The sequence below is a fragment of the Dermacentor andersoni genome, chromosome 3, assembly GCF_023375885.2.
Source record: "Dermacentor andersoni chromosome 3, qqDerAnde1_hic_scaffold, whole genome shotgun sequence".
In the NCBI taxonomy this organism is placed as follows: domain Eukaryota; kingdom Metazoa; phylum Arthropoda; class Arachnida; order Ixodida; family Ixodidae; genus Dermacentor; species Dermacentor andersoni.
Window position 1 is genome coordinate 7,459,801 of NC_092816.1, and position 12,636 is coordinate 7,472,436.

A 12,636-nucleotide genomic window follows, 5' to 3' on the forward strand; every position below is an offset into this window, starting at 1 on the left:
GTGGTTGTTTGTCTTGCACTACAGTTCAGTCTTGGCGTCGGATCACGGCTGCGTCGCGTTGACCGGTGGCTGGTATGTGACGTCGTCAGGTCGTCTTTCGTCGTCGTATTCTTTGGTCCCAGACTTTGTCGGGACGGCGGCGTGTCATTATATTGTCGCGGTATTTTCTACGGCATCTTTGTCGGCAACGGAGGATCTTCGTCAGTTCGACGAACAGCAACCGCACCTCCATTGGTTGCTGCTTTTAGTTTTCCGGATATGGGCTCGCAGAGTGGCCCCGCAGAGAGGGCTCGCAGAGAGGGCTCGCAGAGCGGTGTATGGTCGGCACTGTGGCAACAGGTAGTGGCCTGGTGACGGCGAACGGGACAGTCGTCGAGGGTTCACTGAGTGGCAGCAAGGTAGTCGGCGATATCGTGAGGTCATTCCCCAATCTGTGGTCGTGGTGCGTTAACGGCGAACCCTCGGAGTCCCATCTCCCGATATGGGCATCGGCAGTAGATGTGCCCGGCTTCTCCGCAGTAATAGCAAAGCGGACGGTGGTCAGGGGCGCGCCAAACGTCATTCTTGCTTGGAATGCCGCATGGGGTGACGGGTTGGCGTGCTGGCAGCTGGGGTGGTGCTGGACGACGGAACTGTGTCGTCACTGGGCCCTGCCGTGGGCGCAGAGGGGGAACGTGACGGCGGGCTACAGCGGCGTATGTCATCGCTTGCGGTTGAGGCTGCGGTGATTCAGGGGCTACTCCGAGTTGTTGTTGGAGCTCCTCACGTACGGCGTCGGCAATCGAAGCCACTTGAGGCTGTGATGACGGGAACAGCTTCTGTAGCTTCTCCCGCACGACCGCTCGGATAGTCTTGCGCAGGTCGTCGGTGGACAGTGGCTGAACTCCGGCGTAGCTTGTCGAGTTTGTGCGGCGGTTGAATTGCCGGTTCCGCATCTCGAGTGTCTTCTCGATGCTAGTGGCCTCGCGAAGATACTCGTCGACGGTCTTCGGTGGGCTTCGTACTATTCTGGCAAAGAGTTCCTCCTTCACACCACGCATGAGAAGGCGGACTTTCTTCTCGGTCATATCTGGGTCGGCGTGACAGAACAGGCGGTTCATTTCTTCCGTGAAAATGGCAACATTCTCGTTAGGTAGCTGCATTCGGGCGTCCAGCATGGCTTCGGCCCTTTCCTTGCACATGACGCTCGTAAGGTGCACAGGAAGCCGCTACAGAAGAGGTCCCATGTTGTCAAGGTCGACTCCCAGTTCTCAAACCACATTCTGGCGGCGTCTTCTAAGGCAAAGTATACATGCCGCAGCTTGTGTTCGCAGTCCCAGTTGTTAAAAGTCGAGATTCGTTTGTAGGTCTCCAGCCATGATTCCGGGTCTTCAGTCGCTGCTCCATGAAAGGTCGGTGGTTGCCGATGTTGTTGCAGGATAATGGGGGACGCTGAGGCAGCCATTGGGCTTGTCTTGGCCATGATCTTCTTTGTCGTCTCAGGTAGAAGTCCGTGCTCTGGGGGCAGTCTTTGCAGTCGGCAGCTAGCACGCTGGTCTTGGGCAATGTTGGTTTTGTCCTCGGGCTTCGGGATTGGATTGCGGCTTTGTGGGGGCGTTCGGTACATGAACGCACAAGCACCTCCACCAGATGTCACGTGGTGGTGACGTTGAAGAAAACAGTAGCAATACTGTGAAAAACAAAAGTAACTTTTATTGCGCAAACCTGTGCCCACAAAAACAGGCTACACTTATAGCACAACGATAGCGGCGAACACGGTTGGCGATCGTCGAAAATCTGATCAGCGGGTCAAGCAAGTCGGCTTTTATACATCAGTCGTCGAATGTTCCAGAGTAATCGCTGGGACCCGCGTGCCTTCCACAAAGTCCTACATTATTCGCGTCGTGCACACATGCAATCACACAAGGTTCGGTCCCAGACAGCGGATGGAACCGTCGATAACATTCCAGAAACTTCCGATACATGCAGGTGCGTCGTGCGCTGTGCGATAACATTTGTTAGGCGGTGAAACGTGTCTCCCGATAAAGACAAACAAATACACACGTCAATATACGATAGATATAGATGGTTATAGATATACGATAGTTGACATCAATGAAGACACGTGTTTGGTCAGTACGTTATTTCCTGCTGATAGTATGCGCATTTAGTGATGCAGCTTAAAAACAGGTTGCAATAAAGCAAAAATTTGCATTTCAAATTTATTTATTTATTTATTTATTTATTTATTTATTTAAAGATACCTTGCAGGCCCCTAGAGGCATTGTGTAAGGAGGGTGAGTACACTGAAAGATCATAATATACAATAATTAGAATACATATGTGAATACATATACAAAAAATACAGTGTAAGAAATGCACTAACATACAGTAATGTGGTGTTAAAATTGTACAATGGACAAACAGAATGCTTTTGAATGCGAGAGTTCACTGAACAAGAAACTTTCATAAAGTAAAATATAATCAATATAATTACAAAGCGAGCAGGATATATTTGGCTATAACAAAACAGCATTTAAGGGATAGGAGCACATTAGTAACAGGAAAGGCAAGAAAACATTACGCTTTAGGTTATGTAGAGTCTGAAAAATTCGTTGCTAGAAGATGCCAGAAATTTTCTTGGTCACTCTCATAAGCAATGGCCTTAGGAAGATCGTTCCAAAGGCGAATGGCTCTTGGAAGAGCGGAATTGTTAAATGAATTAATCTTTCTGTAGATGCACATGAAATTGGACTGATTGTACAACCGGTGGGACCTGCAATGTGAAGTTTCAAGAGGCAGAACTGATGGTGCTGTATTATGGATGTATTTATGAAATAATGATAGCAGGGCTATATTGTGACGATCATGCAAGGGTTGTAGTGAGAGGTCGAGTTTAATTTGTGTGATGCTTTTGTTATAGTCATAACAATGTGAAATAAAATGCGCAGCCCTATTCTGAATAGATTCGAGTTTTTCGATCAAGTAGTTCTGATGGGGAGACAAGACGGATGCGGCATATTCAAGCTGAGGTTGAACAAATGTTGGATAAGCTAGTTTACAAATGTCATTAGTAGAATTATGTAACTTGCGTCTTATGTGCCCTAATGATCTCGAAGCATTGACCACTAAAGAGTTGAAGTTAGGTTAACACCAAGACATTTATGTTCAGTATCATGCAAAATAGTGATCTTATTAATCTGATAAAGAAACATAGCTTTAGTATGCTTGCGGCTAAAAGAGATAATTTTACATTCAGAAATGTTAAGCTTCATTAGCCAAGTGTTATATCAAAGAGAAATAAGTTCTAGATCTTTATGGAGGATTGTATGATCATCGGCACACTTGACAGAACGATAAAGAATGCAGTCATCTGCAAAAATGCCCACACGTGAGGAAATGTTATTCGGTAAGCCATTAATGTATGTTATAAATAGTAATGGCCCAAGAACGCTGCCTTGTTGTACACCTAAAGTAACGTACGAAAAAGGAGAGGAAAAATTATTAACTGCTGTGAATTGCTGATGATTAGAAAGAAAATTGCGAACCCATGTTAGTGTAAAATAATCTAATTTAAGAGCAGATAATTTCAAAATCAAATGGCAATGTGCTACGAGGTCAAACGCTTTTGAAAAGTCTAGAAAAACACAATCAGTTCGTAGATCCTCTTCCATATTAGTATGCAAATCAGTTGTTAATTTTAATAATTGCATCTCACAAGAGAAGTAGCTCCAAAATCTGTATTGATTAGAAAAAAAAAAATTTGTTGGCTTCCAGGTGACTGTAAATATTTGATGCAATTACATGTTCTAGCATTTTGCAGCATATAGATGTTAATGATATTGGACGGTAGTTTCCCGGTGCGGGTTTATTACCCGACTTAAATATGGGTATGACCTTTGTTATCTTCCAGTCTGAGGGCAGCACACCAGTCTCTAAATATTGCCTGAAGATGTGATACAGAATTTTACTAGATGCTATGACGGTGTTTTTCAGAATTTCAGAATTAATGTCGTCAACGCCACAAGATGTGGTTAGCTTGAGGTTATTTATCAGGCATGCGACACCTTCAACTGATATTTCTATTGATGACATGCATTGGTAGTTTAGCTCTGATACGTCCGGCAGATCAGGCTGATCTTCTGTGGTGAATATAGAAGGAGAAATAAGTATTGAAAGTAGAAGCATAGTGAATATCTGGAATGGGAGCGTTATTATTGTTGTGTAAAGAAACGTTAGTGCGCTCCTGATCTGGGCTTATAATGTGCCAGAACTTTCTGGGATTAGATTTTAGACGAGATGGTAGGTCATAAGTGAAGTATTTATATTTAGGTGAAGACAGGGCAGTACAGTAAATGTATAAGCTTTCCTTATACATGTGCAAGCACTTAGCACTTTCGCAGTGGTGCTTCTTCCTGTTTCTCAGTAAGTGTAGGGATCTGGTGAACCATGGGTTAGATTTATCATTGGTTATCTCAATGAGAGGGACGTACTGGTTAACCAAGGCAGACATCTTATTCCTGAAGAGTATCCACCGACTGACTATGATATGAAGGTAACAGCATGTGGAAAAAGAATATATCTAATTCCGAATTCATAGCATTTTAATTCCGTATTTTTTTAGTAGCGAAACCTATAGAAGATGAGGGTACGTTGAGAGTTACTTGCAGTAAGGAATGATTACTAAAACCATTAATAGGCACAATTTGATCAACTGTCTCAGGAGCTGTTGTGACAATTAAATCGAAGATATTATTACTCTGTGTAGGCTGCATAACAACCTGAAACATGTTCAAATCTAAGGTTAAATTGATAAATTCTGTTGAAGTATTACAGGATGAAAAGTTAACCCAGTTGATCAGAGGAAAATGGAAGTCTCCTAACAGATAGATGGCATCAGATGGGTGAAGCTTTATCACTGATTCTATGTTGTTGCACAAGTTATTAATAAATAAATTCGTAGAATTTGGGGGTCGGTAACATACACCCATAAGTATTCGTGAGGATGAGAACATGCAGGCAGCCCAGATAATCACTAGGTTAGAGTATGAGTTAATTACATAGGACAGAAGTGTTTTTCTTATTCCTAGAAGGACGCCGCTGCCTCTTATCCTTTCGGTCATATCTGTGAATGTTGTAGTCATGAACACATTCAAATATTTCTTTATCAGAGATATCCGGGTACAACCAAGTTCCAGTTAATGTCAGTATGTGAGATTTGCTGTCTTCAAGGAAGGAAGAAAGCTGGATGCATTTACGCACAAGGCTTCGAATCTTAGAGAACGATAATGATACCGGAGGAAAGGCATGATAGGAGTTAGACCGATTATGGCTTTTTGGGCACGTGCTGCCCTTGAGCTATCTACTGGAAGGAATAACAAAGTCAGTAGCGATATCAAATATGTATGCCCTGTTGTCTATGCACAGCCTGTCAACTGTTAGTTTGAATTGTTTTTTCTGTGTCTTCTTGAATGCAATAAGCTGTCTTCTCACCTGCCGTGTAGCTGGGGAGAAATCTTCACTGATGGCAAATGGCGATCCTTTGAGTTTGCATGCTGACATCAGAATGTTTTCTTTGTCCTTAAAAAAGGTTAACTTTGCTATTATTGGCCTCGCCACTCCTGGCCACTCCTAGCCGCTCTTGGCTAGATGCCTTGGTAAACACCACTTCGTAGTGAGCTATTGAGAGCACTTCAAAATGCACAATTTGAATTTTAGCAGAATGCGTTGTTGGGCAAGTTGGTTCATTGTATTTGGAAAGATTGGTTGCGCTTTCTAGACGATCACAAGGAAGAAAACAGGACAGGCGCCTGTCCTGTTATCTTCCTTGTGATAGTCTAGAAAGCGCAACCAATCTTTCCAAATACAATTTCAATGTTGCTACCAACAGTCGGACAAGCTAGTGCAAGACAAAGCCAGTCCGAACCACGCAGCATGGCCAGAATGGAGCACATGAGCACACACTCCAGCCCTGTCCTACATACTACAGTTGGCCACTACAGTTGCATGTAGCTGCGTCAGCTGTGTAGCATGGATACAGTGGCCATGTAGATGCCACAATGAGCCAACCCAATGAGCTTGCTGTGGCTCACTGAGGCCAACAGCATTCTGTGGATTACGTGGCCCCAGGCACGTGGAGAGCCCATTTAAGCACCATGATCTGACTGGAACAGGTAATCTGCTTCCTGAGTTGCAGGTCTTCAAGGTGTGTTGTCATCTTGATACCATGGTTGAGGTTCGTAACATTAGAAATTCTTTTCACGCGAGTCTGGAAAGCAACATCCATCGCTTTAAAATCGCGGATGTAATCTGGCATTTCCAGCAAATTTGCAGGCAATGGCCGGCGAAGTCGGATATGTCACACCGGCAATGCGAGGATCACCTAAAATTTCACCCTCGTATACTTTGGTGTGTTGAACGTGGCCTGCAGCAGTGTGGTGATCAGCTATTTCTGCAATGCACGCGAGCATGCACATGGCGAGCGAGCACTTTTTGTACTTGGCGAAGCTGTAAACTCAGTACGCTCGCTTCAGTGCACCCAAGCTGTAAGCCAGCATCGAGCGCCGCCGGTCTTGCTGACTGCGTCAGACACAAGGCTGTACAGCGTCGAATTTTCACCAATGTAGCGTAACTGTGCCATATGTGGCATACACCGACCGACATTACGTTGGGCTACATCCCAAAGCGTGCGCTGCCAATGTACTTGCACGAGCAAACGTAGACTACTTTTTGTTTGACCCTCAGAAATTGTGTGGTTGCCAGACATAAGAGCGAAAAAAAATAATTTGTTACTCAGTGCAACAAAACACAGCCACGCATTTGCACCCAACGATGTGCAAATCCTTTGGGATTGCTGATTCAGCATAAACACAGTGGAGCACTTGTGACACGAAAGGTGAACCAATCTGTAGGTTAGGCAGTTCAGGTGGGTAAAACTTATATGCAAACATCGCTTGTCCACATAATGAAGAAGGCTCCTGTATGGGAGCAGAAATGTCTTTTCTCTCTTTTAAACATTCATTTCTGTGATCGATGTCAGCTAGAGCGCATAATCATTCCCTACTACAGGAGATTTCCTCAAAACCTAGATTTCACATCTGTTACTTTTGCCAACAACACCTGCAATATGACAGACAGGGTTATAGTACGTGCAAGCAAGAAAATTGTTAAAGAAGTACTGAACCACCCCGCAGACTTGGTTAAAAAAAACAGTCCATGTATAGCCTATGCTGCTGTGAATGTCTCAGTCAAATTTCGCAGTGGTGCACAGAGCATGCAGCCTGCAAGCAGCACACAATGTTACATTTTCCTCAAAATCTTATTTCAAAAGAAGCCTTCTCCTCACTGTTTTCAGGCACCATATTTTGTCATATAGCATAGTCCCACACACAGCTGCTATTGGTTAATAGCTGACATGAATCAAGAAGGGCGTTTGGATCAGCGCACTTCTTCCTACTGTTACTGTGTATATTTATCAACGCAGTTTAATAAACAGGCTGAAGTAAGTGAGAATCTGCTTTTGCCTAAATTATGTACTTGCGGAAAAAAAAGGACTACTGTTTTTTCACGCTCGGCCGCGTTCGCCCGCGTAGGAATTAAACTTTGGACATCTTGATTATCACTGTCATAGCTGCCGGGTCTCAGTAATTTCAACTAGTTTTGAACACTCAGCTAGCCTAGAACCATGCACAACTTAAGGTCAGACCGCACACAGGCTTGCAGTGCACGCTCACTCCTGTTCGTTCCTGGTTAAACGCCTTGGCAGACTTATTGATAACGCTTCAAAAATGCGAGTTAGATGTGGCTGCTATCCGTCGGTCAAGCTGGTGAAGGACAAAGCTGGTCCACACCTCGTAGCACAGTCAGACTGGAGCATATTAGCAAGAGAACGCACTCAAGGGCTGTCGTGCACAAAGGGAATTCTCCGCCTGCGCACATCAGTTGCATGTAGCTGCGGTCTGCTTTGTAGCGTAAATACCATGGACACCACAAGGTGCCTCGATGAGTCCACTCGCTGAAAACAACTGCGTTTGGCGCATTGTAAGCCCTAACATCAAAAATAGCATTGCGGGCACGCCTCACTCCGTCGTAGCCTTCACAGTACAAGGTATTTAAGGAGCAAGCGAATTGCGAAGGGGGTCATAAGCGACCTTTGATTGTAAATAACTACGCTTCTGCTGAACGCATTGAAGTACTTTTTGTGGCAAAGTATTTCTGAAATCGTCTATTTTAACTTCAAACGCATTCCTCAAGTTCGATAAAAAGTGGTTTAGGGCCCCTTAATGAAAAATTTATAATCCCAAACCACCAACCAAACCTCCAACTCCTTTCCAGGCAAAATGTTTTCTGCATCAGCAATGTTGGTGTCGTCACTATTTTACAATATGTGCCTACTGTACCAAACAAATATTGATTTTGTCCCCCACTTAAACCTCTTGTGAGCTGTTGACCAGCCAGAACCAATTATGCAAAGAAGTACACCACGAGTATTTGTCAATAAAGTGAATGTTTCATCAATTTCGCTGAGGCTGTTCATATAGTCAGTTATTCCAAGGAAGCAAGAATTTCAAGCATGTGCGTTCATCATGTCATTTTAAAAGCAATTCATTTTTCTCATCTGTACTCTGAAAGGAGAGCTGAGAAAAATTTAATTAGGAAATGTTTTCTCTTCATTTTTCTCTGTTAAGAACCAAGGTTCCTCAGCCCTATTATAAACATGGAGTATTCAAGGAGTATTTCACCAGACTAAATTAACTACGCATTGTTTTATTTGCAAGTTTACTGCGAAGAAAACGACCACACGTACAAAGAGACACAGAACAAGCAGCATCCTAGGTCTATCCTGCTGTCCCAAACTGGAGTGCCTTCTGTGTTTCTTTGTGTGTTTGGTCATTTGCATCGTGCTAAACTTATTCTAAAAAAATTAGCAACAACTAGTCCAACTAAAGCTCCTATTGGTTGAGAGCACACACCTCTTCTCTGGGTCAACATCACAGCACAAGAAGGCAATGTGGTAGAAAGGTTCTGGACAGCTTGCACAAAACTTCTCCTTGAACACAACAGTGTTGAGGCCAAAGTCATTGCTTCGGGGCAAGTAGTCAGGGTCAGCCTGCACTCTGCCAATGATCTGAAAAAGCAATAGTTGCCTTTCACCAATTCTCTCAATCACTGTACAAGGCAATGCAACAAAATCAAAGCACAGCATAGGACACCGCTCATTTTGCCAAGAGCAAAAACTCAAATTTCGTGCCTTGTGCAACCCCATTCTTGAGCACCTGCAAAACAGTGCCCTATTGTGCTGCCATATTTGTAGCTAAGGACACTCACTATGGCAGCCACCCAAGTAGCCTGTAGGCAACGAAAGACTGTTGGTAAAGGGGTACCAAATCAGGCCTGATTAGTTAGACATCAGGATCAATTATTTGCTTGCATTTCTCGACTGCAAATTGGTTGTACAATGACAGCCGAAAAATGCAGCAAAAGACAAAGACATTATAGAGTTACTGTTGACAATACCATAGAAGAACAAATAATTGTTAAATCAGAGACAGAATTCAGCCTGGCATATCCCTGCCGAGTTTGAAGCCTGAAATAAGAGTAATCATGAAGCAAGAAAAAAAGGAAAGACAGAAAGCGACAAATACAAACATTTATGACAGGTGAACTTTTTCTGTGCACTATTATCACAAATGGTAATGCAGGTAGGAAAAAATAAGGCCGTCATGATGGTCATGATGGTCATCATGAATGCCAGCACTGCCATTTACATTGATACAGTAAAACTATGGTGGCTAGAAGGGGGCAGTGTAACTGGTGGCATATCTGCACCGTGCAAGGGAGAGGCACAATGAGCAATGAAATTTCCCAGTGCCACTAGAGGCGCTGAAGCATGCTAGTGTGCAAGGAGAAGCCATGGTGCAGCTCTTGCCAGTGTAGCACCAGTGAGGTCTGCCGGGCCAGTGCAGGCGTGTAGATCGTGCTTGTTTCCACATCGATCATGATCACTGGGGAGCTGGGAAGCATCACACATGTGCCACTGTGATTATTTTGATGTGTGTAGTGCATGATATTGTGCTGTTCATGCTCTAAGTATTAGGCAATGCAGCATGCCCTCATGGCATCGAAAGCACGAACATGTTTAGTACCCGGGTGCGGAAGCGGCTACAGAAAGTAGAAAGCCAGGGCTTCCCTTTTAGACCGGCTAAAGACACAGCTCAGCATGAATTGTGGTCTGAAACATCAAACATGCTGACAAGGAGTTAACAATAGTATGCCCTTTGCAAACGGCACTTCAAATAGAGGTACGTCGAAAGGACCATTCGGCATGTGATAAATGGGGAAGTAGTCACCAGAGAAGCAGCTGAATGCAATGCAGACAGCATGTTCATGCAAAAATTTGACAGGGGAGGCCTACTGTACCCTGGAGATGAGTTAGCCATGCTCATTAAAGTGCTAGAGGATGCATTCACTTTATTCTTTTTGAACAGGGAAGCTTTATGCCTTCAGTGTGCATGATTTTGTACAGTTCTTGAGCAGTTCAACACTCCGCCAAGTGGGATTCAAGTTCCATCGCAAACAGCTCACTGCAAAAATGATCCAGTTTGTCGTGTTAACTAGGCTGTGCTTTTTCACATTGAACAACGACAAGGCTCTTTAAAGGGAACCAGAAAGATATCAAGTTGAAGAGAGTGAAGTAGAGCCTGCTGCTAAGCTCAGTCTGATGTGTGCATCTGGAATACTGTGCTACGTAATAAAGTGTTTCCTCTCGTCTTGTGGACCTGTACAACAAAAGCAGTGATAGAAAATATTTAGCGCATGTTGAGGTTCGTCAAAGTGCCCACATATGTACGTATTTTTCTTTTTTACAAATCTAAAGCTTTTTAAAAGGCATGTTGCTAACGCATGCGGACACAGATAGTGAGCTGAACGACGTGGTGACGTTATTCTCCAGTTCACTGTGCACAGCCCCAGCGTTGTTTTTGTCTGTTCGGGTGTATGATTTTCTCTGCGCGCACTGGCTACATTTGCGGCAGATGACCGAATGACAAAAGTTGAAAGTAGGCGTTTCAGTCTGTTCACGGTCCACATTTGCTAGCGCTAACACCATGCAAGCCAAAGACTAACTCATCCAGAGTGGCCTTCAAATATGACCATCCTCCGTTTTTAACTCGCACGGCTAAACATCTGTTGCGCGTTCCGGTGTTGCAAAGAGCGCATCTTTCCATTATCTGCTCTCCAAAACAGTGTCACCCTTCTTAATAATGCATCTATGAACTTACATTAAATATTGTGGGGACTTGGGCATTCCACACGCCATTGCGCAGGCGCATTGACCTGTTCTGCAATTCCTACACCTCACCCCCTTCTGACTCTGAACCGGTTGTCAGTGGTGGCTCTCCACTCATGATCGTTTGTGGTGAGGGCAGGGGCATCGACGGCCCCAAAGACCCTACAAAACACAAACGCGACGCAAAGTGAACGTGACGCGCATGCTAGCTGCCGTGCACCGCCCCCTTCAAAAGCCACGAAAGCTGCACACCAGCTGCAAGTAGCGCCATCTACAACTTTCAACGCTACTCTGTGCAGCCAGCTGGTTCCCGCCTGTCACGCTGCCCCCTTCTAGTCACTATAGTAAATCCCTGTTAAATCATACCCGCTTAAACAGTTGTTTCATTTTAAAAGTACTAAAGTCAAATTCCCGACTCAGCAGCCATTGAACATAATGCGTTTTGTATCCACATAAGCCGTACAAGATTATTGCGTACGTATCGGTTAACACGTAGTGTTTCCACTTTTCGTCGCGGAATTACGCCGGTATGTCGGCCCAGCAGAACAACGAGCCTCAGCGATTGGAGCGGCCACCAAGTGCAAATGCAGAGGGCGCTTGAAAGAGTGGAGCCATATCAACATCATTTCGGCGCCGTGCCGAAGTCGAAGCGTTATGCCCTGTGTTGTGTTGTCGTGCAAGCTAGGACAAAAGCTGGGTGCTCAGCATAGAAGAAAAATTTGGCATCATTCGTACTGTCAAATGTGGGATGAGGAGGTCTGTACTGGCACGCAAGAGGGACCTATAGTGCGTGGCATTTGGAATGCGAAAGAGAAGTTGCTCAGCAATGCTGCTGCAACCGGGAAAATACGTCGGCTACGAGGCTTGACTTTTCGCCATCGTTGCCTCTGTTATTGCTGAAGTGTCACCTAATGAAAGTGATAATGATGACTTGGAAAGCGACAGCACGGGCAATTCAGGCCCGACAATGGCAGATGCTGCGCATTACGTCAGCCTCATGCGGGTGTTTGCCGAGAAGAGGGGGCTGGTAGAAAAGCTGCCTTGTAGCTTGAGTAAGTTTGAGGCCGCCGTCGTCGCTGCTAGCCCGCCGCAGCACCAGACGAAAATAAAAGACGTTTGTCGCGCGAAGTAAATAAATACTGCATGTTTCCTGCTCTTTTATTGCACTTTCTCTTAGTTCCTTTTTGAACAAGTGGGTGGTCCCACGTTATTTTGGTTAAGCAGTACTACCATTTATTACGTACTTTTTCCGAGTTCCGGCCAACTATGGTTTAACAAGGTTTCACTGTACTATGCGGTGGAGAGATGCAGTATTAGGCATGGCCTTCAAGATTGTCAATGTACGTGCTGTGCAGCACTGAAGATACGTC

General features: G+C 44.6%; 1 protein-coding gene across 3 annotated transcripts in view; it reads right to left on the minus strand.

Annotated features, from left to right (window-relative positions):
* Window positions 1-12,636, minus strand: part of LIMK1 (LIM domain kinase 1) — a 147,859-nt gene that overhangs the window by 17,756 nt on the left and 117,467 nt on the right. For all 3 annotated transcript variants that reach the window (XM_050169397.3, XM_055065653.2, XM_055065652.2), the window contains one exon: window positions 8,952-9,106. In XM_050169397.3, the coding sequence (XP_050025354.1) occupies window positions 8,952-9,106 (155 nt within the window). The remainder of the gene's footprint in view (window positions 1-8,951; window positions 9,107-12,636) is intronic.